Genomic DNA, 27,903 nt, shown 5'->3' on the forward strand with positions numbered 1-27,903 from the left:
TGGAGCCACCAGGAGTCACGGGTTCCTTAAATGTCTGGCCCCTTGGGGGCGATCCCTTACTGAGGCCCTACAGCTGCCCCAGCTACACTGGCACACTGCTTTGGGGGGAGGGGAGTGGGGGGAGGGAGGCTGGAGCCAGGCTGGAGGAAATGTTGGGGACCAGGCGTGTGGGCAGGAGTCTGAAGGTGGTGGTCCAGGGTCCTTCTGTTCCCTTTCGGCAGAGGTTTTGGTTCTCACTGCTGGTGGGTGGGACCTCTCTGAGCCGAGGGGCTCAGGGCAGTGTGTGTGTGTGTGTGTGCGCGCGCGCGCGCGCACGCACATACACACGCATATGTACATGTGCCCACAGCCCAGTGGGGCCGGGGTCAAGGAAGTCGGCCATTTCGCAGAAGCCCTGGGTGCACCATCTCATTGGACTCTATGTCTGGAGAGCTTGAGTGGGCTTCCAGGGCCACCCCAGGGGGAGGAGATAGAAATGTTAGCTCCCCTCCCCCTTCCCTCTCCTACAGCTCAAACCTCGTCTGGGTAGAGGGTAGAGGCCCACTGTCCATGGCTGGACAGCATGCCCCCCCTGCTCTGGGACCTGCATCCCAGCTGTTCAAGCCTCTCCCTGTTGCTTCCTCATTGTCTGTAGTATAGCTGCATGCTTGGACCCTTGACCAACCCACATTAAATTCTGGTACCTTGTAAGGACCCACTGGCTGGTCAGCAGCCCTGCCCTGGACCCTCACATGCCCTGAAATGACTCCACCTGTCAGCAACAGCATCACAGCTACTTTTGCTGCCTCCCTGAGGTCAGGGGTAAGAATAGAGCAGGAGTGTCCTGATAGCTCAGGATCTGAGCCCTGGGGCAGAGTATCCCGGCCCCTTGGGAGAGGCTACTCTCAGCCCCGGCCTTACAAGGGAAATTTCCAGGTTGCAGCTGCTGTTGGGACCTGTAGGGCTCACGGGATAAGTGGGTGGGCCAACAGGGAGGGGGCTGGGTGTGACCTGAAAGTCTCCCTGCCCTAGCTTTGGCCTCTCTGGCCCATCTGTCAGAGCTGGTGGCCTGACAGACACTTCGCCTTCTCTGGAAGTCTCCCACACCTGTCCTTGAGGCTCCCCATGGTCCAGGGCTCCTGGACGGGTTCGGGAGGGGGATGGCGCAGGAGAATCCTGCCAAAATCAAATGGATTTGGTCTATACTTCCAGTCTTCACGGAGGGGGGAGGGGCACCAGGGAGCTTGAGAGGGTGTGTGTGTGTGTGTGCGCGCAGAGGGTGCACAAAGACCACGTTATAGGGAGGCAGGGACGGGGAGAGGCAATCACACAGACCCAGGGGGCTAGTTTTGCTCAAAATGCTCCGTTTATTGCTCTATTCAATGACCACGAGCAAATTATAAAAAGACACCAAATGTCTCTGTCTGCCGTGGAATAAATATTTAAAGTCAGCAATAAAAACACGTGGCTCCGAGATAACACATGTTGCCAAGAGTCATGCACGCCCTGCTGCCGGGCTCTCAACACACGCATGGACACAGGAACACGCGGAGCGACACGCAGCGAGACTGCTGGGACGGCTTTCCCACAGGGACACAGAGCAATGTTGCACACAGATCTGGGGCCCAAACCCCACCCCACCCTCAGAGCTCCCCCTTTTCCCACACCCACCGGGGCCCAGGTCCTCTGGGTTCACAGCCCCCCTCTGTCCCCTTCCCCGCCACAATGCCTCACAGGCTGGTCACTGCCTCCTGAGGGCATCTGACACCACGAGGTCACTCTTGCTGTGACACTCCCCCCGCCACCCCAACCCAGAGACCTCTCCCCCCAGCTGAGATCTCTCCGCCAACTCCTCAGGAGCACCCCATGCGGTCCCCATAACTGGGGCAAAATGCAATCTGCCACTTGGGAAGTGGGGGTGGGGGCCCGAGGCAGCGCCTCTGCCTGGGCTGCTTTGGGGCTGGAGCTCATGACCCCTTTCCCGGGCTGAGGAGACACAGTGTCCGGTACAGACAGCAGAGATGGATGGACAGACAGACAGGCTGTGGCAGGACGCTTGGAGTGCGGCACAGAAACGTTTTGGGTCAAGTAGCAATGGAACCATCGTTAAAAACTGAGGCCCCAGGTCTGCATGGCGTGGGTCAGGCCCTGGGGCCCCAGGCCTGGCCTGGCACATCCCTCCCCACCCTGCCCCCCTCCCCAGTATGTACAGCAGGAAGAGCTATGTTGGGGGGGCAAGGGCCAGGCCAAGGCTGACAGAGGAGGGAAGGAGGGAGGGAGGGAGCAGACTGAAGAGAAGGAAGCAGGAGGGGCACGGACGGGGCGGGGGGGGGGGGGGGCAGGCCAGGACCGAGGCAGGGCTCTGCATGTGGCCAGGGTGAGGGCCCAGACTCAGGCTGGGTGGTGCCCAGAGGACCTCAGGGCAGGAGTGCAGTCACTCTGGGGACTGGCGGGACAGCTGCTTCTCGTAGAGGCTCATGACATGGTGCACGAACTGGTATTGCTCGCATGTCTGGATCATGCCGCCCCTGCGGGCAGAGACACACGGTGAACACGGGGTTGTGGACGGAGGGGCTGTGGGAGGGCGCCCCAGACCCGTGACTACCAATCATTCGTGAGGGGCCTTGTCTTTGTGTGGAGTGGAGGGCCATGCCCTCCCGTCTGCTCCTTCCTGCCCCTCCCAGCTCCGCAGGGAGAGCAGGGACAGGGATGACATCCCCCGCCCCTGTCCTTGTGCTCACCAGCTGTGTGTCTTTTCCCTCCCCGTCCAGCCCCCAGCTGTCTGGATCCAGCTCTACTCATCTGTCCTCTCCACTCCCTAGCTGCCAAGCAGTCCATATCCAGTGTGTCCGCGGGCCCTCACCCCGAGCGTGCATCAGTTTCCCCTGCTGCCCCTGGGCCTCTGGCTCCCCGTGCGCCCCTGCCCCTGGGCTGACCTGTCCTGACGGAGCTGGCACGTGGTCTTCAGGATGTCCACCACTCCCTCATGCCGCAGCTGCTGGCAGCAGATGCTGGTGGCAATGAAGCAGCCCGTCCTGCCGATCCCTGCACTGAGAGCGGAACGGACGCTGGGGTAAGGAACGGAGCAGCTTCGGGAGCAGGGAGACCGCCCTGCCCAGGGGCCTGGCGAGGACCCACCTGCAGTGGACGATGATGGGGGCACAGTGGGGCCCCTCCTGTTGGGCTGCCTCCTCCACCTCCCGCACCAGGTGCAGGAGTGGGGGCGCCCGGTCTGGGGTCTTCTGGTCGGGCCAGGACGTGAACCAGTAATGCTTCAGGCCACGCTCTTCGGTCCCACTCTGTCCAGGAGACAGAGACCCACCCCAGATACACGTGAACTCTTAGAACCCACAAACCAGCCCGAAGATGGGATGGGAATGGCAAGAACACAGCGAGGAGGACCCAGGGTGTGGGACCCATGGCCTCTGCCATCTACACTATGGCTCAGTGGCATGAGACGGAGACCCAGAGCCAACGTGGTGATGGGAGCTGCTCAGTGAGGCTGGCACTGGTCTTCGCGGTCAGCTCTGCCCCAACAACTCCAGGATTATCCAAGAGAATCAGAGAGCCCCTCTCCAATCCACTCCTGTTCTGTGGTTCTTTATCTTAACAAACTGCCAGTTACCCGTTAGTCCCATGACACAGAGCGCCGGGTCTCCCTCTCCCACCAGCGCTCTGCTCCGCCTGCCCACCCCCGGCAAGTCTTGTCAGTTTTCTCTCTTCTCTGCCAGCACCACCTCCACTCTGGCCTTTATCTTCTCTGCAGTCTCTCGCTCCTCCCTGACTGCTCCAGCTCCATGGAGGCCAAACCCATGGAGCACCCATCCGGGCCTGAGCTCTCCTGCTGAGAAACCTCCAAGGGCTCTTGCTGCTCTCCGAATAAAACCCATTCTTCTCAGTCTTCGGTCTGGCAAATAAGACATGTGGTCCAGGGTCTAGCCCTCCAGGCCCTTCTCCTACCCCTGTATACTAGTACTCAATGCTCCTGCTTTCCAAATGGTCTGCAGAGAAGACCTCTGCCCCCCTCCCCCACACTCTCATGGCTATTCTATCTTCCATGCCTTTCTTTTTTACTTTTTTCTCTGCCTGGAATGTTTTTCCCACTTGTTTGCCCCCCCCCCCAGTCAACTCTTCCTCATCCTGCAAAACCCCATTTGGCACCGCCTCTTCCAGGAAGCTCTCCCTGAACACCCTGGCTAACAGAGTGTCCATCTTCTGTTTTCTTTATCTCTAGCTTGGTACTTCCCATCTGTGGGTGCTCCTTTCGGAGAGAGTCCAGGCTTTGGGCAGCTCTGTGTTCCCAATACCCAACCCAGAACAAGGCTTAGGGCAGGCTCTTGTAAAGACTCATGGATAAAAGTAAATATCCCCAAGGCTGTCTCATGGCACTGAGATGATAAAGCACCCCTAACTTCACTTCAGCCTCTTTCTAGGGAAGCAGAAAGCTGGTTTCTTGGGCCCCTAGGTTATCTGGCTGTGACAGCTGCCCGAGCCTCTGCCCCCACCTCCTGGCCCTTTCATGCCCTCCAGCAAGGCCTAGATATCAGAGCTGCTCAGGTGACCACTGCTCCCTGGGGGTTGAGGGCTTTGACACCCTACCGTCTATAGTGGGAGAGGCAGCTCAGAGGGACAAGTCTCAGGCCTTGAGTCTGACCCTGTGGCTGCCAGTGTCAGTAGACTTCCGTTTCTGGATAGAACACCAGCTTCCTGGTGCCCGGCTCACCTCTCCCAACCTGTGCCGTGATTACACTGGGCTCTACCTTCCCCAAACATGGGTCTTATGTCTCAAAAATAGAACCCATTAATCCTCCTGATTCCAAAGGAACAATCTCCTCTATTATGCTGAGCTGGAAGAACCACAACTTCAGGGTGGGAGGACACCTCCCCCCACTCTTCTGGGCTGGTTTGTGTCGCTCATGTATTATAGGCCTTCCTTTTTGTGTAACCATCACGACGTCCCTGGGAAACCCAAATGCAGCAAGGAGTGGCTGCCCTCTGGTGGACAGATTGCATACTACAGGATGGCAATGGACCTTCCGCTTTAAGGACCGTGCTTGAGATCCCTTATCCAGGCAGTCCTGGACTTGAGTGTTTCTGAAGCAGGGTTGGAAGGCATTCAGAATGACAGTGTAGACAGAGAGAGAATCCAAGGGCATTAAATGCAACTGAGGTTTCGTCCCGCCTCTGGCCCTCAAGTCCATTCACCCCTTCCGCATCCCTGCTTTTCCGTACATCCTGAGAAAGCACAGGCCTGGATTTCAGCTACAGTCGACTCCTGGACCCATTGACTGTGACATCCCCAGTGATGGCCCTGTCCACATCCTCCCAGCCCAGCCCAGCCCCTGGCCTCACCCTGAGGGAGATGAGTCGCAGCCGGTAGTCCTCAGTGTGAATGACCTTCTGCACAATGATCTCCACGCCGTCGTACTCCACCTGCTCTTCCGGCCAGTACTCCGTGCACTTCTGTAGGGGCGCAGACCAGGCTGCACACACTCCCAGTGCCCTCCAGCCCAGTGTCCCCAGTGCCCCACCAAGGTCAGCAGGGCAAGATATAAAAGGGTAACAGGTTCGCAGTTAGAGAGCGCTGGGTTCAAATCTCAGCTTCATAACCCGAAGTTACTTCCCCTTTTTGAGCCTCAGTTTCCTCATCTGGAAAATGGAAGTAAGCCCTACTTCGAAGGACTCTTCTGGGGATCTGAGTAAATGGGCCGGCATGGGTTCCGGCGTCGCCAGCGTGAGCGCTCAGCAGAGCAGCCTGTTTCTGATCGCAGGTCCGCCCATCTCCGTGGCCCTGAGCAAGTGACCTAACCTCGCTCGGCCTCCCATTTCCCCACCTTGGCTGCAGGCTACCAACCTCCCAAGACCGTTAAAAGGACTAACATGGAAACACAAAGGGCACAAGTGGCCGACAGCGGGGAGCAGCACAGGGGAGCCTACCTCGTTCATCTCCTCGATGTTGGTGATCATAACGATGATGGGCGTGTGCTCCTGCCACACCATGCGCCAGAAGTCGCCAACCGTGCTGACGATGGGTCCCTGAGTGGCGATGTATACCTTCTCTTCCCCACCGTAGCCCTGCGGCCAGCCAAGCCCAGGCTGTCAGCGTCCGACGCAGTGCTCCTGGGCCCAGTCCCCACACTCAGGCCCTTCCCGGGGAGGGTGGGGGGTTGCTGGCGGGAGCCACGCTGGCTTAGGGACAAGCCTGGAGGATGGATACTGCGGGCTCGGGCCTCCCTTTCAGGGAGAGGTCACTGGGATGGGGCTACGTACCCGGATGTAGTTGGCATTGATGTAGGAACTCAGAGGGTCATCAGGGTCTGGTGAGGTCAGCCACACTCTGCTGTGGGGGTCTGGGGTGGGGAGAAGACAGGTGAGGCTGGTATTTGACAGGTGCGACAACCCCTCTAGGGCTGGGCCCATCTTATCTGGTCCATTGCGGGACATCCACATTTCTTCTGGGATTCCTTGAAGTTCCTCCTTCCCCCGCCCATTAGCAAAACACTGGCCCATCTCCGTGGCCCCGGCTCCCTGCCTCTGTAGCACCACTGCCTGCCCCTTGCCTGTGTCCCCTAAGCTGCCCTGGCTCCCCGTGCCTCATGTTCTGGAGAGGACAGAGCTAAGTCAAGAAAAGAATGACCTAGGGGACACATCCCAGTCAGCAGGGGCAGCAAGAGTTTGGGGCACACACGGTCACTGACGTGCTGGGTCCACTTGGAAAAGCGCACTGACCACCTAAGCCTCAATTTTCCTACCTGTAATACGGGGGCAAAGCTGCCTACTTCCAGGGTTGTTGGGAAGATAAATAAGAAAACAGCTGGGAAGGTGCGATGTAAACTGTAAAGTACTTTATAAATATAAAGGGCTGTTGAGATTTGGGGGTAGAAAACCGAGGGAGAGCACAGGGATGGAAGGCGCCAAGCCTTCCACGCCTGGGATCCAACGGCAGGGTCTCAGCAGCAGACGCACGTGGGCACAAATGGTTTTCTTTTCTTTTTCTCCAATCTATTCACATGTCCAATCCCGCGGTTACAGATTCTCACAACTTCCTGTTCCTCCTCGTGGAGTAGAATCCGTTTTGTTCCAGCTAGAGCCTCCCTGAACTGACTCTTCTGTCACTCTTACCCCTTCTCTGGGCTTCCCTTTCTCTCCCAAATAGGGGGGGGGCGAACTGAAGGCGCTTCCAGCAGCCAGTCTGGGGCTCTCCAAGGCAGGACAGGGGAGCCAGAGAGCTGGGTTCAAGTCCCATTGCTGTGACTTGCTGGCAGTGTCAAGGTGCACCATTGACTCAGTTTCTCTGTGGTGAGTCTGCGAACTGGAGACATTCCTTCCATCCTTAGACCAGTAACTTAGCCCAGCACACACTACGTAGCACAGAGCTGTTACGACTGCCATTAATGGCTTCCCTAGAAGTTACCAGGTAGAGAGGATCCCAAACTGGGGAAGAGAAACAGGTGACATGAGCCTCTGCTCTCCAGCCCTTTTATGCCCAGCCCCTTGGCCTGAAGGTCGCTGGAGCTGATCTGGGGGTGGGGCAGCAGAGGAGGAAGCGCAAGGGAAGGGGACCACTGGTGGCCTGCAGAAGAAAGGAGCAGGGAGTGCTGAGGGGTCGCTCCCTTCTTGTCAGTGCCTGCCCAGATTAGGGGCCGGAAGTGGGCCCAGCACCCTCAGACCAGACACCAGGGCCTTTGGCATTAAAGAACTGCGTGGGCACAGTGACCCCACTGAGTACTGCCTCTGTGCCTGACGCTGTGCTCGGGGGTAGGGACTCCTCGACAAGCAAGATGTGGTCCCTCCCCCAAGTACTGGGCAGGCAGGCAAGCAGTGGGTGGTCTGACAGCACCCGGGCTGGGTGTGAAGGCCCAGTAGGAGCAGGAGCGGGGAACACCATTCTGTTCGATTGCAGGGCACAGGGCAGGATGGGGGATGGAGACATGAGCCAGAGAGGAACCAATGGACAGCAGGTCTTATGAAACCATGCTTATAAGGCTGGACCGAAACCCGAGGATTACAAGGCTGACAATGACGGTGTTTAAGGAGGAGAATGACACGATTAGATTTCTGCTTTGCACCATTTCTGATAATGGTAGATGATGGACAGGAGGGGAGAGTGCGGGACTCAGGAGACCCATCAGGAGCCTGGCACAACACCAGGGGCATTATGTCAGTGCAGTCTATGCACTTGGTGCCCCTGGAACTGGGCAGTGCAGAAGCCCTGACCCCAAAAAGTCATATGGCAGTGAGGATGAACAGAGCTGATCTGAGAGACATTCATTCATTCATTCATTCATTCATTCCTTCCCTTTCTCCCTCACTCAAGAGCAGAATGTCTACTATGTACCAGGCCCTATTTTGGTACTTTGGTACGTGGCAAATGGACAGAAATTGCTCCCCCATATCCTGTCTTCAGTGTTGCCTGCTGGGTTACTGGTCACTCTGTCCTATTAACGGCCCATGGATCTGTTTCTCCCTTTAGACTGTGAACTCCCTGTGTCTCATTCATGCCTCAATTCCCAGCCCCTGGGGTGGGGGTTCAGCTAATGTGTGCCGAATGAATGAGAGAACAAGCCTCAGGGTGTCCTGGATCTGGCAGGGCTCTGCCAAGCCTGACAGGACCTCTGTACCCCTCCCCGCCCCCGCCCCCCCAAACCAGTCCCAGTCTCTGAGGCACAGGGTCAATTCCTGCCGGCCACAGAGGATGCTCTGTCGGGCTCCAGGGCCTGGGAGGCTCAGAGCATGCTTGCAGTGGCTCAAGACCTCTCAGCAATCCAGTGGGGACCAGGAAGAGTGGTGGCCTGGCTCCCACCCTCCCCAGTGGCCATTCTGAGTGAGCAACAAAACCCTGGGTTCTGGGGGATCTGAGCGCCTCCCTCCACAGGGGGCTGGTTGGTTGGAGGGTAACAAGATGAGGAAAGAGGTGAGCAGCCCTGAATAATGCATCCTGGCCTTAAATGGTGCTTTGTTTAACCGGAACTACCTAGAGACTGTGTAACCATAGCAACCACAAGTCGATATTTTAAAAGTTAAAAATAAGTCATGACATCTTACATGTTGTTGGAGATGCTGATGGCAAAACTGCTTTTTTAAAGCCTCGTTACTCCACAAACTGAGTGGAGTAGGTTGGTGGGGATCCACTTTCAACAAGTTACCCCCTCAGCTAGCCCTGGGGCCTGGGGCCAGAACCTGGCAGGGGTGACAGGCAGACAGGGGCTTGATGAAAGGTATCTGAAAATGACACCCCAGGGCTGAAAGAGGAACATTAGGTCACCTGGTCTAACTGCCCTCAAAAGGGGAAAATTCCTCTCAGATCTGCCAGTGGATTGATCATGTACCTTCACTTGAACACCTTGAGTGATGGGGAGCTCACTATCTGCCAGGCAGCTGATTCCCTTGTGGGATGGTTCTTCCTGTTAGAGGACTCACAGTCTGACCAAACTTGACTCAAGGTAGACAAAAGAGCCCAATTCCAGGGTCAAAGAGGCCCAGGTTGAAACTCAGTTCTATACTTCCTAGCTGTGTGACTGTGAATGAGCCACTTAACCTCTCTGAGCCTTATCTTCCCCTCTTTAAAATCTGCCTACTCCGAAGAGACAAAGAGGCCTTTAAACTGTCTAGGAGCTGCTATTACCCTCATTCTTTCTCTCTGGGTTTCCAGAGCTGAGCACAGCCAGGGCAAGGGTGAAGGAATGAAGCCCCCCTTCGCTGGGTACCCCAACCCTCCTTCCCTTCTCCTCGAGATCCTAGAGGCCTAGCTCTGGGCTTGAGGTCTTCCTCAGGGTGAGAGCCACCGAGGGGAGGGGGAGCCTGTCCCCATCCGCAGGGGCAGCGAGTACTCACTGGGAAGGATGGTTTTATACCGGTTCTTCCGCACCAGCCCAGGGATGTCATACTCCTTCGGATCCACAAAGTTCATGGGGATTTCCTGTAAGAGGAGGACATGGGGGGGGGTGTTACCCGCTGTGGGCTGGCTCTCACAGATATTTGAATCCGACACTGGTGGGGCCCTAACTTCTAGTCCAGGCGTTTACTTGGGTGCATACATTCATTCAGTGAGCATTTACTAATAAACGAGTCAGAGCACATAAAAGCACTTAGAATAGTGCCTGGCACGTGGTGAGTGTATAATAACTGTTATTATTACGATTGCTGATCCAGGGCCAGCCTGGCACATAGTAGATGCAAAATAAATGGTTGATGAACAGGAACAAGGGAACAAGTGACCCGGCCAGTCATTATCTTCTATCACACTCCCGGTGCTGCAGCCAGCCTGAGCGGCTTCGCTGATTTGGGTTCCCACGCTGGGCATCCCCACCTCAGGGGCCTGACTTGGGCTGCTCGCTTTGTGGGAACATCCACCCCGTCCTCCTCTTCCTCTGTCCTGTCCACCTTAAATGCCACCTCCTCCGAGAAGCCTTCCCCAATTCTCCAGCAGGAAAGAAGCCTCCTTCTGAGCCCCCAAGAATGCGTTTGTGCCTCCCATTCATGCTCTATGTCAAAAGCCCCAAGTTCAGAGTTCTCTGCCTGGCATGTGAGGTGGCCTGGGATCTGGTTTTTGTCCCCCCCCCCCAAGGGCTGCTCTCAGGGAACCTGCTCTCCAATTACACCCCAGTCTCTTCCCTGCTGTGACTATGCCCCTCGCCCTCCCACCTCCAAGTCTGAGCTCCCAGCATTCCTTCTGACCTTTTGTGGGTTGGGAGCACTGGTCCCACCCTTCTCCATCTGTCCAAACAGTTCCCGGCCTTTAAATTCCTCTCTTGCCCCCTCCCCACTGTTGTTGGGGTGACTCCCCAGGGCCTCTGGCTTCCCTGCTCCCCTTCCACCTGTCCACACTGCTCAGTGCCTGACTACAGACAGGTTCACAGTGTCCATGGTTTTGGGACATAGGAAGTATGGGCTTCAAGGATCACTGTACTCAATTTCTAGGGTTATTATGAGAATCCAAAAAAACCTCCCGAAAACTCCCCCCCAAACCAACAAGTACAAAGTGCCCGTGGAGTGAGGTTACAGGCTGTGTTCCTCTGTCCCTGGGCGAAATCACAACGATCTACTGAACAGGCAACACCAGAGAGGACGCAAGCCCTTGCTTCAAGGGGAGGTGAGGGTGGTGAGAACACACAGCAAAGCTGAGGCTGGGGTGGTTGAGGAAGGCTTTCTGGAAGCATCCAGTGAGGGGATGATGTGAGTAGAGGCATGGGAAGAGAAAGACCTGGGGGTGGGGGGGTGTGGTGGTCCAGTTTGAAGTGCCAGTCCCTGTAGGGGTGGGAGGCTGGGCCAACTCGGGGAAGACAGGTCATGCCCAGCCCTGGAGAATGTGGAGCGGTGGGTCGGAGGGTGGCAGAGGTTTTCTCAGAAGAAACGGCCATCTATCTGGTCCGGGTAGGAGGCAAGGTGGCCTGGGCAAAGGGAGTTGAGGGAGGCACATGGCTGCCCCAACCCCATGGCTTCTCCCAGGAGGGCCTCTCCCCAGATACTCAGGCCTCTTGCCCATTCCTGCCCACACTGGTAGGCGAGTGACCGGATGGATGAGTTTTAGTGAAATGCACTTTTGGGCCCAAGCCCCTTCCTTCTTCCTTCTTTGGGGACCCTCCTGCTGAGAAAGAAATACAGGGCTGCACCACCTGGGGTGGGTAGAAAATGTGTTAATTCCTAGTATTAGGAAGCTTGCTATTGCTACGCACCTAAGCCTCATTTGGAGCTTAGCTTTTATCAACAAAAATAAAGGCGATATTGTGGTCCCTATGTCTTAGCTAACGACCGGCTGAGTGCTCAGACAGGCAAAACAGAAATGTCATTTATTGGGCCCTTCAGAGTCCAACAGGAGACAGCTGGAGGCTCTTGCAGGGGTCTTGGGGGGGTGACCGGAGAGTTGTCAGAGGACGAACAGTGCTTGGAGATGCTGGGGCAGGAGGAGGGAGGGAAAACAGGGGAGTCAGAAGGAAGGCTTTCTACTATTTTCAAAGCACCGTACTGGGCAGTAAGGACTTGGGGATGCCACCAGACCCCAGTCACCGGGCTGAGTGCTCTGCACACGTTAGCCGTCTCTTTAATCCTTGCAACATTCCAGTGATTTTTATTCCCATTTTCCAGATGAGGAAACTGAGGCTCAGAGGGGAAGCAGCTTGCCCCAGATGGCGGGAGAGCTGATAAGGAAATGTCATTAGTCTAGGAGGCGCTGCGTTCTGGGCACCCCACACCACGGCCTGGCTAGATGTGTGACCGATGTGAGCGGAAAGAAAGGTCTGCCCGCTGTGGGGGGCTGGCTCAGGGGGACTCACGAAGAATTCTGCCTGCAGCAGGAAGGGGTCCAGGGCCTTCTCGTGAAGCTCGTCGGCCTGCAGGACCCGGGAGGCGCTGAGAAGGTACTCCCGGGCTGACTCCTCACGTGGGGACATGAGATAGCCGAAGCCCTCCTCACCGCAGCCGGGTGTGCACATGTCCAGGGTCAGGGAGACGTTGGAGCCCCTCCTGGAAGGACCGGGAAAGGGGGAGCGCGTCTCAGAGGCGGGGAGATGAGGCGAGAGAGATGGGAGAGACCCAGGGTGGGAGCAGGGGGGCACCCAGGAGAGCAGTGGGAGGGGGACGGCACCCCAGGTGAGAAGCACAAGGCTCAGCTCCGAGGCTCAGGGCTGACTCCCTGCCTCCTGCCTCCTGCCGCGGAGCCGCTGACTGAGGGAGGCTTGGGGCCCCAGTTCCAGCAGTTCCACCCAAGGCACTCTCGACACAGCCCTCCCCAGACTCTCTTCTGTCACTGCTGGAGGCAGTCCCAGCTCTGTGGCCCCAGGAAGTCATGAGAGGGCATCTGCCTGGAGTGGAGAAGCAGGGCTCTACCCTCTGCAGCACAGCCTTGGTCCCACCTGTCCTGGGTGAGGCTGCCAAGGAGAGACGGACGTCTCATCCAGGAGAGGCCAGAGGACGTCTCATCCAGGAGAGGCCAGGCCCCTCGGATGTGGGGGAAGAGGGAGTCCGGGGCGGCACAGCAGCAGCAAAGATGTCTGCACTAGACAAGCTCACTCCCTTCAGTGTCTAAAGGCACAGGGCAGTGAAAAGCCCTCATCATACAGGAAGGGAAAGTGAGTCCCAGAGAGAGGTCAAGACCTGCCCGGGCTCACACAGTAAGAGGGGACGGCAGAGCTGAAACAAAAAGCTAGGTTTTCTGACTCCTCATCCAGTGCTTCTTCCACGACATCGTGTGGCTGACGCAAACCTGGTGAGATCTGGCTTACCCACCTGGCTCTGAAAAGAAGGCGTTGCCACCTCCCCAAGTACACTCTGTATAAAAGTAGGGTTCTGTGGTCAACAGACTTTGAGGATTGCCACATGCTACCTACCCCCTTGTTGATTTACGATGAACACAAGCATGTTAAAGGCCCTGACAAGTCCTGTAATAAAGGAACCTACCCAAACTTACTTGAGTACAGGAGTTTTAGCGTGAGTGTGCACGAATGTATACCCGTGTACGCCTATGTGCTCTGTGCAGTAACGGCATTTACCTTGGGGCGTTCTGATCTATGTGAATCAGACCTGAGGAACACACGTCTACACTGGCTAAACCACGAGGCTGGGTCTTTCCTGGCCACTGGGAGTCAGAGTCAGGCACCTGCCCTTCTGAGGGGGAGCTGAGAGCTCAAGAGCCCACAGAACCCCTCCCTCCTCCACCCTTCCCACCTTTCCTGTAGACCCATGGACTTGACGGTCAGTGAGGCGGGGTCGGCCTCAGGCTTGATGTCCATCACACAGTCAAACACAGGAGTCTCAGGCACGGGGTCCAGGTCCAGGAAGTCATCCTCGACCTTCTCTTCCATCCACTCTGAGTAGGTGAAGGAGGGCTGGCGGCTCACGGACTGGCGCCTGTCCTCAGGGGGCAGGGCGCTGGGTGGTTCTGGAGGAGCCCTGAAGAGGCGCCATGCCTAGTTGGGAAGATGCGCGATCACAGTCCTGGGACCGTGCTGGCTAGCCCCTGAGTGACGGGGGGATCCACGAGATCGAGCCCCCGCCCTCAGCGAGTCTAAAGCAGCCCTGCTCTCCTGGGAGCTGTCTGCATGGCACTATCCTTCACCCAGATGGGAGGTTCCAGCCCCACCTTACCCCCTGCCCCCTCCCCTGCCGACCCTCAGTTTCTTGTGGATTGAGGTCTTCTTGGTGAGGTGTGGGGTCCTGCACTAGTCTACTCCAGCCTTAGTCCTCCCCTCAGCCTAGAACACTGCAAACCCATTTTCAAGAAGGTGCCCATCATCCGAGGCTGGGCATGCTGGTGGAAGGAGACAGACACCCCGTCCTTGCCCGGACCTGAAACATCTAGCTTGTAGATCATGGGAGCTGGTGGGGACTGGGCCTCGGGGTCAGAGGAGGGGAGCTCTGAGGTCGGGTCAGGAGGCACCTTACCAGGGTGGTAATGAGGATCACAGAGAGAGTAACCAGCAGCAGACTGGGGACTTCCCAGGTCCCAAGACCCAGCCAGGCCTGGGAAACATGAGACAAACAGGTCGGGGGGGGTGGGGACACAGTTCTCATCCACTCCTAAGGTGACAAAACTGAGGATCTATAAGCTGCCGACCAGGTTTGGGTGGGGGGCAGGGAGAGGGTTTCAGGGGCGTGGAAGTATCTTCTGAACTCAGAGAAACCCCGTCCACGGGTTGGTGACACTGGAGGTCCCCAGTCGCTCCCTCCTACCTGGAAGCTCCCTGGAGCTTACTCACCATGGGTCCCAGCTGTTCCAGGAGTGTGAGCAAGGAGGAGAGGAGGTCTGTGGCATTCTGTGACCAGCCGGGGCCGTAGCCGCTGAGCCAGAGCACCCCGCAGGCAAGCTGGGGCAGCCAGGGGGGAATGGACTGAGTGTGGAGCCTGGGCTCCTTGCCCCCGTATCCCCCTGCAGAGCTCACCTGCAGCCTCAACCTAGCCCCCCAAGGTCCAGACTGCACAGCTGAGGGAAGAGCCCAGGTGCCGGGTGCAGCAAGGTCTCAGGACTCGTCCTGGAGAAAAGCTGACTGGAGGGAGCCAAGATAAAGCCCTTCCCAGAGGGGACCTCCCCTCCCCCACCAGGTCCACACAAAAAAGGAAAAGCTTCCCAGAGATCTCGCCACAGACGGGAAGTCCTCAGGGAGACCCCTGCAGCTCCTGCTTCTTGGGTTAGGGAAGGCGGGCTGTGAGGGTCTTAGCTACCGAAGCTGTAGCCGAGAACTCCAGGCTCCTCTGCACACCGCCCCACGAGCTTCGAGTCACCGAGGGCCACCCCAAAGGCCCCTCATCCCGCAACCCCCAGGTGGCCCTCTTGGGAGGATGTGGCGGGCTGGCCCTCCACCTGCCCTCTCTCCAGACCCCAGTGAGGCTTGAGCCGTCCTTACCAGGAACTGGGAGGCAGCCAACAGGCACAGGCCGCTCCTGACAGGGAGGGAGTGGCTCCCTGCGCCTCGAGGTGGCGGCTTCCGAGGCTCGGAGGGCGGTGAAGGCGGTGGCGGCGGTGGCATCTCTCTGGGCGAGCCCGCGGCCCGGTCCGGCGCCTCCATCACTACCGGCGGGGGCAGACCTGTGGAAGGCGGACACGGGCCTGGTGACTCGGCCGGCGCGCACGGCGGGCCGCTCCTGGGGTTGCTGTGGCTCCCTCTCAATCTGGGATCAGGCAGCGCGGCTCCACTCCCAGCCGTCACCCTCGATTAGCAGAGCAATATTCACCTACCTTCGTCAGAAAGAGCTAAGTGTGGGTGGACAAATTATTTCTCTTTTATTTCTCCAGTAACAGAGTTAAAATGGCAGGAGGTTTTTCAGGGAGTTAACATCGCTGTGTTTACGCAGTTCCATTCTTTTCCATTTCTTAAGGAAACAGAAAACAACCACCTCAAACTCAATTAAAAGAGAGAGAGAGAGAGAGAGAGAGGGGAAAAAAAGACATGGCATAACCAGGCCGTGACCCCGAACAGCCCTCCCACGCCTGCCTTCCAGATTTTTGTCTCTTGTGGTCTATGCCCTGACGGGGGCCGGGGGCTGGACCCTGGACAAGATCCCAGCCGTGTGCCCCTTCCCCACCTCGAGGCCCCACACTGTGGGGGCGGTTAGCGTGGTGTGGAGGGAAACCTTGGTGTAGCAGACCTGGCATCTGACGTCTTGATCTAGTTCTGGGTCTGTCCCTAGTTGGGTGACCCTGGGGGAATCAGGCCCTCTCTGGGCTTCAGTTTCCATAACTGGGAAACAGAGGTTCAGCTGGACCCTTGGTTTCCTTACTGCTTTACGGAGCCCTGATGCTTTCTCAGGTGCCCCAGGTGTTACCAAGAGCTCTGAGTCCTCGGTGTGGAAGCTCTGCTTGTCCCCGTTCCATACCCTGGGTTGCTTCTCAGATTCTTTCCACACAGGTTTCCACGACTGAAAACGTGTGAACACCGCTGGCTTAGATCTGAGGCCCTGGCTGCCGCGGGGATTCTATCGGCATCCACTTTGGTGAGCCCCAGGTGTTGGAGGTCCCTATCGGAACCCGCATGGTTTACCCTCCTGCCAAGAAGAGAGGGGCTAGCAAATTGGGTAACAGCTTGACAGGGGGATGGCGCTGTCCACACAACACTGTGTAAATGGGACGCTGGACGCCTTTCCTCGTTGGGTGTCAACAGAACACCCACAGCCAAGACCACGTGAGGCCAACAGTTTTTGTCCACATGCTTGCTTGCCCACTGGACAAACGCTTACTGAGCCTCTTCCACGGCCCTGATCACCAGTGTGGTGCAGTGGCCTCGGGTCCTGGTGACAGACTGCTCTATCTGTATCCCAGCCTCCTCCTCCTAGATGCTGACCTGGCGTGGCTCCCCTGGAAGGTGATCCCACCAGGGTTCCCTCTGCCTGGAACCCTCGGACCTCCTGTTCCCCTCCCCGGCCCCCCCCCCCCCCCCGCACACTCTGCCAAGTTAACTCCTCTTCACCTTAGAGAACTCACATCAGATGTCACCTGAAGTCGGTCCTCCCTGTCACTTTCACCTAGCACCGCCTGCCTCTCCATACCACCACCACCAATACCTCTGGAATGTGGGAGGCCCTGCTTTGAGTGCTTTATGTATGTGAATGTCTTCCCTCTTCCCAGTACTCCTATGAAGTCAGTACGACAATTACCATCATTTTACAGAAGAGGAAGAAGAGGTACAGGGGTACAGGGAGGGTACAAGATTCTCCCTGGTCATTTAGCTAAGAAGTCATCGAGGCGGGTTCAAACCGAGGCAGATAGATGGGCTCTGGGCTACATGACGCTGGCTGTGGTTTGTAAAATTATCTGTTGAGTATCACTTCCCCCACTTGTCTGTAAGTTCCATGAGGGCAGGAGTGGGGTCCGTTTTGTTCATCACGACTGTCCACGGCATCTAGCAAAGTCCTGACATCTAAGTCCGCGATAAATATTTATACCAAACAAGTGCAAGATGGTAGGGCCAATGTTAATCAGTCCCTCAGTTTTCTTACCAGATGGCTGGGGATGATCATACATTCCTTGAAAAGCTGTGATGAAGACGGTAAATACTGTAAAGGAAACACTCAGCAGGATACCTGGCATCTATTGGGTGCTCAATAAATGTCAGATTATAATAATAATGTTAGCACATAATTCCTGCTTTCAAAAGGCTCCCCGTCTCATGGGGCAGACAGACCGGTGGATACAGGCCCATAATCCACTGCATTCAGTGGAAAACCCAAGTGCTGGGGGGAATCACTTTTTAAGGTTTACTCACTTTTGCCCCTGGAGGGCCCCGTTACCGACATGAGCACACAGCTCAGATCCTGGCCAGCAAGGTGAAAAAGGGAAAGCTGTCGCTAAGGATGGATGCTGCAGGAAGCCGGAAGTTTCTACGATTGAGACGCAGAGGCTTGATTACTCAAGCAGCAAGGTCTCCACCCACGCCCTCAGAAAAAGCAGTCAATGGGTGATGCCAAATTCGGAAGGGTGGGAAGGGTCCAGGGCCCAGAGGTCACCTGGCTTGGCTCTGCAACGCACACACTGTGGACCTTGGGCAATCCCTCCTTCTCCCTGGGTCTCAGTCTCCTTCCTTGGACTGGAACTTGGTGCCTCTCAGATGTTTCTGCCATCCTCAGAGGAGAAGGGACATGGGTCTGTAGGCGAAATAACGGCGAGCTCACACGATTCTGGCCCTTGCTGCTTTATTTTAAAATTCCCAGTGCTCTGGGTTCTATGTTATGGTGTATCGGTACTTGTTTTGATATTAACATAATGGGCTTTTTCCCCTCCCAAAGCTTCGAGTCAAATTTCTCCTTCAGGAAAATGTGCTACAATTTATCCTGTGGCTTTGCCCTCAGGGGTACACGCACCCCAGTCTGAGGAGCGTGGAACCCGCCTGAATGAAACAGCGCACTGCTGTTATAAAACACTCTGTAAATGAATATTTAATATCATGGAAGGAAATTTCGATGGTATGGAGACAGGCAAGGTGACGAAACAGTATAACCTCCTTGGCCTTAAACATTAAGAAAATACAGACGTGCCTATAAAAAGGTGGTAAATACCCATCGTAAGATGAGAAGTTAACGTGCGATACTGCTTGGGAAGCACGCGGCACAGCAAACTCCCAGCACACAGTAAGTGCTCAATAAATGTTGGACACAGTGAATGGGAAGAACAGAAGCCAGAACTGTGAACAGTTCTTTGGAGGAGGGGGAGATGAGAGGTGATTTTTTTTCATTGTTTGTATATTATCAATTTCCTCCAATACATATGTACTTACACTGATACGTAGACACATAAACACACGTGTATCTGTACACATACAAGCATACGCACATACATGTATTTCTTTATAGTGAAAGAAATATTTTAAAAAAAGGGGTCACTGCTCTGAGTTCAGATACCACGAGGCCTAGATTCTGGGCCCTGACTGTCCCGCCTGCCCCACCTAAATGCACAAGGTGGGACAGGAGAGAGTGATAGTGTAGGCAGCTCTGTGACCCATCCAGCAGCATAACAGCCACTCGGAAGACAGGCCCCCTGATGATGCGGGATCATCACTTTTCTGTATGAAGGATGGCAGGTCAACTGCCTGGCACCTTATGGGGGTTGAAGAAAAACTGCAGGCTGGTAGGGCCCCGTATGCCCATCTCAAAGAGAAAAAGTGAAGGCTGCTTTTTCGTTTTGCTTTGTTTTTAAATCCACAGGGCACCTGGCAGTCGTGGGGGGCAGATGAACCCAACTGATGGGTATTCACTGAGCACCTGGGAGATGGGTGTTACTGAGAAATTGCTCTGGGCAGAAAGCGGACGTTTAATTCAGGAAGATATGTTTTCAAAAACACAGTATATTCTGCAAGACATTTTGAGGGGATCCACAGACTTCAAGTTAAGCACCTCTGATCTCAGGGGTGGGGAGCAGAGGTCTGTGATAGAAAGCAGTGGAAGCACGGGAGGTGGAGAACACGCTTGGGAACTGTCTCTCTTTTAGTCTCTGTTGATTCAGGCATGAGTCCAACACACACTGATTGAGCACCACCTGTATACTTTGCTGAGCCCTGGGCCAGGCTCCGGGGACACAACAGTCCCCGCCTGCAGGCACCACCATGGTCCTGGCCCCCTGTGTCCTCCCGGCTTCCAGTCCCACTCCTAGAGATTATGTCAGCTCTCGTCCTTGCCCTGCCCGCCCTGCCACTCGCTATCTTGTGGGAGCGGCACGGCCACCTCCCTGGGCAGGCTCCGCGCGGTTCCCCGAGCGCTGTGGCGCACGCAGCTGCCTTCGCTTCCCCCGGCAGCCCCGTGAGGTAGACGAGAGCATCATCAGCCCCGTTTTGTCAGTGAGAGGCGGCTGCTTGTGTCAAAGGCTGGCTTTTCAACAGTTCACAGCGAGGTCGCTGCTCTGCCACGCATGGAGCCCTGACTCAGAGGCCGCTTGCTGACAACGACGGAGCGCGGGGCTCCTCCTGGGCTTGCCGCTTGCGCCGAGGGAAGGGGATTTTCCAGGCGCAGAAATGGAGGCTTAGAGAAGTCAAAGGGCTTGCCAGAGTTAAGTGAAGCCCTGAGATTCAAACCCAAGGCTTCCAGACACAGAGGGATCTTTCCGTTTTGCCACACTGCTTATCAGGAGGGGTCCCTGCAGCAAAGGAGGGAAGTGGTGAGAGCCTGGGAGGGAGGGAGGAAGTCCCTGCATCTGGGGGAATCCGGAACCCTAACCAGCTGCAGGGGTGGGTGGTGCGGCATTTGTGCCTGACCCCCCACCCCCGGCTGCTGGCTCCTCATAGGCTACACGGTGTGGAAGGAAGAAGCCCTGCAAAGCGGCGCTCAGTATCCCAGGCCAAAGCTCTAGGACCCTGGGTAAGGCCTGCAAGCAACAGCCTTCGGATTTTACCCGGGGCATGTGGAAGCACTGTGATCCCTCTGTCACCTAGCACCCGAATCCCACCGCTGCAGCTACTGTGTGCCCTGGGGTGGGTACCGCCTGGCTGCTCCTGTCAGTGACTCATCCTTCAAGCTCCCGGGCTGCCAACCCACCGGAACTGGGGCAGAAGGCTGGCTCAGCCTGTTCCTGTCGACATGACCAAGGAGCTTCTGTCCCATTCAGCTTTTCTTCCTTTCCCAAACATGACCAGCAGGGACCTCCCAGCCATGCCCACATACTCACGGGGGCCCTGACCCACAGAACATCAAGCTCAGTCCCGACCAGCCTTTTAGAATCAGTGACAGTCAGAGCCTGACAGGCCCCGAGGGGCATCTGGTCTAGTCTGCTAATTTTAGAGGGGGAAACTCAGGACCAGAGAGGGGAAGTGGCTTACTCAGGGTCACAGAGCCAGGAAGTAGTAGAACTGGGATTTGAACCCAGGTCTGTGGGCCTCCACTGTCCATGATCTTTCTTCTATTCTACAGAAAGTTCTGGAAACCCGCGAGGGTATAAGGCAGGGCAGGCCAATCAAGCCTATTCTGAGGTTTTGCTTGGGTAAGCCCTGAAAGTAGAACCAAGGAAAGTAGGTGCCCCCAGGGGAACTGAGAAGGAGTGGAAGAGTCTAGAAGGAAGAGGCCCAATCAGCCGTTTCTGCCACCATAATTATCACACTCCTCAGCCATACCTAGGGAAAGGGATGGCCTGGTCTCCATGGGCACAGGCACTGCCATGGACTCTGTCCTCTCTGGGAGAGGCTAGAGTGGTGGCCTCCATTTTCTGCTACCTTTTGGGATGTGTGTAGCAGGCAAACTAGGAGTCAGAGGGGATGTGGTGGGGGTGAGAAGATTCCCCAAAATAATGTTTTCATTTGACAAACATTCACTAAACACCTGTTCTGTGCTCTTGGATGTTTTGTGTCTCGATCCAAAGGCTGACCAGCAGGACTTCTAGGCGTGAGAACAGCCCTGGCACGCACGTGCATGCACACACACGCACACACACACATCTAGCCCCCCTGGGCAAAGGCAAACTGATGGTGGGTGCGGGGTTCTGGAAGTGGGCACCGGCTCCCTACGAGGCCTCCACCTCATCAGTCCTGGTGATCAGCAAGCGAGAAGGCTGACACACCCCCAGAAAGAGGCAGTGAGATGGCAAGAACCCGGCTAGCAGCAAGTGCGGCTCTCAGATGCTAAGCTGGCTGAGCGTAAGGCCCGAGTCCTGCTTACTGCTGCACTCCCCAGGCAGGACGGCTTGGGAACAGGAAGCTGACTTTGGCATAAGAAGATTCTGGACTAGGACATGGGTGCTCACCATTTATGAGCTATATGTCATAGGTAAAGCTGCTTAACCTCTGTGTAACTTGATTCCAATGGTGGGTTTCAAATGTGTCTGCGAAATCCTCCACATTCCTCCCATGTAGAGTGAATGTCCCATCCCTTTGGACTGGATGATTGCCTTAAAGATGGGAACGTGGCAGATGATGATGCCTGACCCTTAAGACTAGGTTAGGAAAGTCCATGTAGCTTCTGCTGCTTCTCTCTGGATGCTTGCTCTGGAAACCTTCAGCAGTCACGTAAAAACATCTAGCTGCCCTGAGGCTGCCTTGTGGAGAGAGAGAGCAAGAGAGAGGAGAGCGGAGAGAGCATAAGAATGAGAGAGAGTAAATGCATCAGACATAGGTGCTCGCAAAAATGTGAATATTGAAAAAAAGCCATCAACCCCGACATTCAGCACACAGGCCAATGCGGCAGGAGGGGATCTATCACATGTATGGGACTTTTGTGTTTAAAGTTGATGTTCTGGGAGCTCCCCTCAAGCAAGGTGAGAAATCTGTACCACAAAAGAGGTGTGTGGGGGGGGGCAGCTCTACTATGCTCCCTTCTGTCTGATGCAGAATTCTCTAGAACTTTCCCCGATGACTTGCTTCAAGCTAGGGACCCTGGTTCTCTCACAGCAGAGTGCAAGGATGTGGGTGGGAGGTTTGGACTACGCAAGCTCTCCTTCCTCCAAGCCACAGAATTTGCTTTTATCCTTTCCTTTAACCAGCCTACAAGACACAGTGCCAAACACCCTGTGACTGCTTTACCCATACCGACTCATTCAGGCCTCATCACCATCACAGGAGGGAGGTAAGGGGACTGTCCTCTTTCACAGATAGGAAAGCAGGAAATGAGGGAGTTAAGTGACTTGCCCAAGGCCATCATGGCTTGTGGAAGGCAGAGCCAGGCCTCAGATCCAGGCAGCTGGGCTCCAGCATCTATCTTCCTAACCAGGCCCTCTGTTGCCCACTCCTGGTGGGGTCTCCATTGCCTCTTCCTCCTGCCTATCAGGGGGAGTCAGCTTGGGAGAGAGCTTCAGCCCATTCTAGAACAGAGGGGACAGGAACCACCCCAGAATGGAGGGGACAGGCCTTCTCCCACAGCACTATCACACCCCAGCATGGGGGCAGGGTGGGGGTGGGGAGGCTGTGCTAAGGGCAGGGCGGGCAGAGAAAAGCAGGCTTGGCATGATAATGAGGAGAAGTCTGGGAACTCAGGTGTCCGATGCTGAGTCTGGAGACGGCGAGGTGGGGGTGGGGCGGGCAGGGGGTGCTGGAGGCTGTCAGACAGCTGAGAGGCTGTGCTAGGGAAGGGGGCATGACAAGAGGCAAGAATGGGACCCACGGGTGAACGCTGTCAGGAGGCCGATTTACGTAACAAGAAGTATCTCCAGGACCTGACTCCGGTGTGCCATCCTGCAGCTCTTCCTATCCCCGCAAAGCGGCTTTGTTTCCAAGGACGTAGCTTTTTGTAGCGGCTCGTGGCAAAAGTTTAATAAGAGTCACACAAACTTAGGTCTGAGGCCTGACTTTGCCATTTACTAGCGGGACCTTGGGTAAGTGACTTACTCTCTCCTCTGGACAACAGAGAGTAGGACTTATCTGTTGGATTTTGAGGCTACCATAGGGTAAGACATGTAAGGTGCTTAGTCTGGTGCCCGACACATGGTGAACGCTCCATAAACAGCACACCTGAGAGGGGAGGAGGAAGAGGAGAAGGGAGGGGAAAGTGAGGGCGAGGAGGCAGTCAGGACTCCCCTCTCATCTGCCAGGTGAGCCCCCCAGGAGGACAACGGATGCGCTGACCCCATGGGCACAGAGGCCGTAGGCTGGCAACCAGGGTCAGTGGATAGAGTGGGCATGAGTTGAGGGTGGCGGAAAGGGGGGGCAGCGTTGTCTCTGCCAGTTAATTAAATCCAGAATGCTAACAAGTGTTCAAAACAAAACACAACTCAAGTAATCTTTGGATGGGCTATAATAAAATGGTTCTATCTGAAATTGCAAACAGCTTTGTCGCTGCAAACAATGACTTAGTTCTTTGTGCCTTTCCGGAGCGGAGGCCCAGAAGTACAAGGGTAAAAAGGGTCAATGAAACTCTGAGGGTGCGGCCCCCTCTCTCCCAGCTGCCCACGCTGAGAACTGAAAGAACTGACAGAGAGGCCCTGCGGCGAGGGGATACGAGAGTCCTAAGAGCCTGAGACTTCAAACAAATGCATGGGGAGGAAGGGACAGACTTGAGAGAGCATTTGGTCCACCCATCCATTTCACAGATGAGGAAACTGAGGTTCAGAGGGTAAGAGGCAGAACTGGGATTGGCATGCGTGTCTTTAACCCTCTCATTCAGTTCTCGCTCATTACACCAGCATGGAAGCTTCAGAGGGGCTGCTAGTGGGTATCTGAAGGGCTGAGGCCAAAGGCCCCCGGGCAGCAGAAGCCTGAGTCCTGGCTTGGGGTTCTCTGGTGGGCCTTGGTCAGTGCCCTTAGAAGTATAGGCAAGGCCAGGTGGTAGGAAGGGAGCAGGAGCGACCCAAGACTTGCCAGGACAGCAGGGCCCACAGGTCCCACCACCTCCAGAGGCCGCCATCCTGGGCCGGCCTCTGCAACTGGGGAGGCTCACAATGGCAGTCCTAGCTCTGCCTCTAGCGAGCTGTGGGGCCCTGGGCCTCTCACTGCCTCCAGGGGCCTTGGGGGCCTTCTGTAAATTCACAGTGTGACCAGGGGTCTCTAAGGGCCCTTTCAGTGCTAAAAACGCACCTATCTTTAAAAAAACAAGCCTGAGCCCCTGCTTTAATTCAATGGTCTCCCTTTGTTCTTAGGATAAAGGCCAAACTCCTTGTCATGGCCAAGAATAAAGGTGAAAGGTATGTTGGCCCCTGCTTATCTCCCCAGCCTCCACACACCCCACCTTACTCCTACTTCTCTCTCTTCCAGTTTCTTCCAGATCCTCTGTGGAACTGGCCTGGGAAGCAGAAGTCTGGAAACCAGTGGTTCTCCTCCAAGAAATTCTCACACAGTCCCTAAGGGGGCATGGAAGCCTATGGCTCTCTGTGGTGGGGCTGGGAGAAGTGGGGGGATCTACACAAATTAGCAGTCCATGCACACAAAATCTCACCACCCCTTCTGCAAGAGCACACAGAGACAAACAAAAAACATACAGGAAATACCTTAGAACACGTTAACTACGGGGAGGGGCAGTGTGGCAGTGGGAGAGGAAAGAGAAGGAGTAAGTGAATAGAACAGAGAGGGGCCTCTTGTAGGCCACGGAGGATAATGGGGCCATGCACGCGGATACCTAAAACGATCATTACTCTGCCTCCCCCAAGGAAACAGGAAACAAAACCACCCAGTTGTAAGCTGGGTCAAGTCCTGATGGACGGCAGAAGAACAACGGCCAAGGGAAGGCCTGTTATCTTGTCTGCGTCCCAGACCTGGGAGAGCTGGAGAGAGGGAAATGGCTTTTCTGGCCCTAGGGCAGGCTCTGGCTGCCTGGGAATCGGCGCCCCCTTTAGGGGGAAAGGTTCATAGACTTGGCTGAAGCGAAGCCAACTTCCAAGGAGACCCCTGAGTCTCCTCTTTTCTGAGCAACTTCACCAACATGACACCTGAGTCATCGTGTTGGCTTTCTCCAGGGAGGGGGTGGGATTCCAGGGCTTGGTGACTGTCTCCACAGATGCCCCCACAGGATTAACTCACCCCCATTACGATCCCGGGGGTTGGGTCAGCCTGAGATTCTGGGCCTGCCAGGCTGAGCCACTCAACCTGGAGGAACGTGACTCACCCCAGAGGGCCCCAATACCCTCAACTACCACTCTTGCCTGGCAAGGATTAATATTTTGGGGTGGCTAGTCGTTTTTTAAATGATTTTGGAAAACATGAGGGAAAAAACCCTCATAAATGCATAAAGGAAACTCAAGTCATCCATAATCCTACCACGCTGAGAAAGACACTGGTTTCCTTTTGACATATTTTCTGGTATTTTTTCTTTCTTTGTGGGTGGATTTTTTTCCCTCATAAATCATTCTGTATATAGACGTATCCTTAGAATATGTCTCTTTGGATTTCAAGGGTTCAACTTTTCAGCAGCATGGCAGACAGCCTCCTATGCCCTAATGATCCCCCCCTTCCTGGTATCCACACTGAGGGGCCATACATGTACGAAAAGCTTTCTCGGGTCTTCTATCCCAGCCCAGCACCGGTGAATACAGCTGAGGGAGTGACCTCAGCTGAAGACACATGAACAGAAGAATCACCCAGCTGAGACCGGCAGGACCCTCCGAACCGAGAGCCAATAAGAGGTTGTTGTTTTAACTCGCTGAGTTTTAAGACCATTTGTCAGGTAGCAAGTAGATTAACAAAAGAGGAGGTTGGGACTTGAAAGAGAAGAAATGAGCTCAAATGGAAAGATGAGATTTTTTTTTTTAATGGCTGAAATATTTTTTAAAAAAATTTATTCATTTATTTATTTTGAGAGAGAGAGAGAGACGGAGCAAGAGCAGGAGAGAGGGAATAGGGACAGAGACAAAGGAGAGAGAATCTCAGGCAGATGCCACGCTGAGTGGGGAGCTCACTGTGGGGCTCGATCCCATGATCCCCATGACCTGAGCCGAAATCAAGAATCGGACACTTAATCGACTGGGCCATGCAGGCGCCCCAAGATGAGATTTTTCTGGAGGGTCCCTGGGCCAGGCAAGGTGAAAGGGGACAGCATCTGTCACTGTGTATCTAAGGGGTACCATGGATGTCCATTTGTCTGAAAGACCTTTAGCGTCAACCTGTGTGGAGACAGATAGGCTTTCTTCCCATTGTGAAGACTCTCTGGTCACATCACACATCCAGATTACTCCCTAGAACACCAGAACCATTTCCACACTGGTGACGGAAAATGGCTGCCTGTCTTCCCCTTCCCCTGCCTGACTCAGCACGTAGACAACACTCTGGCCTGTGCCTGCGCTGGTTCTGTGAGGTACCAGGCGTATGGCGGGGAGTCAACAAAGACCCACAAAGCAATACCTTCCACTCTGCTACTGAAAGACTGGCCTGCGACTTGATGCCTGGGCCCTGGGTAAGACTTGAAGGGTTTTCTGTTCACACTCCATATCCTGGAACAATCCTCACCAACACCACTAGCTAGCATTTAGGGAACTCTGTGCAAGAAGCACTTAGCATGCATCAACTCATTTAATCCTCACAAAACCTCTGTATCATGGCGCCATCTCATTCTAGAGTGAAGAGTGTGAACTCAAAGCAGTCAGATAACCTACCCGGGGTCATGCTGCTGATCAGTGGCAGAGCTGGGATTTGAACCCACATCTGTCTGCCTCCTCACAGCATCCCAAGACTCAGCTAGATGGGTTCATCCCTCCATATCTGCCGTCGTATCTGAGAAGAGTTAACCTCTACCATCACTGATCAGTGGGCACCTGGGTTGGCACTTCTCAAGACAATGCTATCATGACAGAATGCTCTCCAATCAGGGTTCTTAGGACATCCAAATGGTATTTTGTTTTCTTTAATTTCCACTCTGAAGACTCAAGACAAAGACAATTCACAGTACCGCTCGCCACAATAAACTTTTCTAAATGCATTACAAGTTTTGAATGAAACCAGTACCCCCCCCCCAATGATACAAAGAAATAAAAGCCAAGAGAACCTAAGCTGCTGCGTGTTGACAGGCACAAGGGACCCCTCAGCAGTACAACTATGTCCAGGCCCGTCTTCTCTATGTTTGTCTCTCTGGGCTCTGCACTTGATCCCAGACCAGTCTGAACCAGTACTGGGTACCAGCCCCAGACCAGAGTCTTTGTAGTAATAAGGGTTAGTAGATGGGGGACAAAGCCCATTAGGAGGTTACCCTATTCCTTACAAAGCTTGGATAGCTGGTTCCTACAGACATGAACCAGAACTTACTCATCCTTCAGGTCATCCTTCAGTTGAAAGGCCATTTCTTCCAGGAAGCCTTCCCTGATGCCCCAGATAAGGCTGCGTTAGGGGTGCACCCTTCTGTGGTGCTCTGGCCTCCCTGAGAGCAGGAACCAGGGTCTGTCCTGCTCTTCACTGTGTCACCACAGCCTGGCGCAGCCGTGGGCGCAGAGTGGATGCTCAAAAAAAGTTTGTCAAGTTGATAAAAGGGCTTTAGAGTTGGCCTTTGCTGGCTTCTGGCCCAAGACCTTGTCTGTGTCATGAAGGGACAGCTGGGAAAACTGTGATGTGACCCTCTGTCATGGCCAGGGTTAGTCACTGTGGGATTAGGCAAACAAAGATTTCCTCA

At 55.2% G+C, this 27,903-nt stretch overlaps 1 protein-coding gene across 1 annotated transcript in view; it reads right to left on the bottom strand.

Annotated features, from left to right (window-relative positions):
• Positions 1-2,413: 2,413 nt before the first annotated feature.
• Positions 2,414-27,903, bottom strand: part of PTPN5 (protein tyrosine phosphatase non-receptor type 5) — a 36,422-nt gene continuing 10,932 nt past the window's right edge. The window contains exons 3-14 of the mRNA XM_026512232.3: positions 15,318-15,499; positions 14,673-14,780; positions 14,359-14,436; positions 13,642-13,883; positions 12,252-12,441; positions 9,814-9,898; positions 6,250-6,329; positions 5,917-6,054; positions 5,332-5,442; positions 3,118-3,278; positions 2,916-3,029; positions 2,414-2,507 (exon numbers count right to left, since the gene is read on the bottom strand). Coding sequence (XP_026368017.2) covers positions 2,414-2,507; positions 2,916-3,029; positions 3,118-3,278; positions 5,332-5,442; positions 5,917-6,054; positions 6,250-6,329; positions 9,814-9,898; positions 12,252-12,441; positions 13,642-13,883; positions 14,359-14,436; positions 14,673-14,780; positions 15,318-15,499 — 1,583 coding nt within the window. The remainder of the gene's footprint in view (positions 2,508-2,915; positions 3,030-3,117; positions 3,279-5,331; positions 5,443-5,916; positions 6,055-6,249; positions 6,330-9,813; positions 9,899-12,251; positions 12,442-13,641; positions 13,884-14,358; positions 14,437-14,672; positions 14,781-15,317; positions 15,500-27,903) is intronic.

The sequence above is a fragment of the Ursus arctos genome, unplaced genomic scaffold (genome assembly GCF_023065955.2).
Source record: "Ursus arctos isolate Adak ecotype North America unplaced genomic scaffold, UrsArc2.0 scaffold_23, whole genome shotgun sequence".
Lineage (NCBI taxonomy): Eukaryota > Metazoa > Chordata > Mammalia > Carnivora > Ursidae > Ursus > Ursus arctos.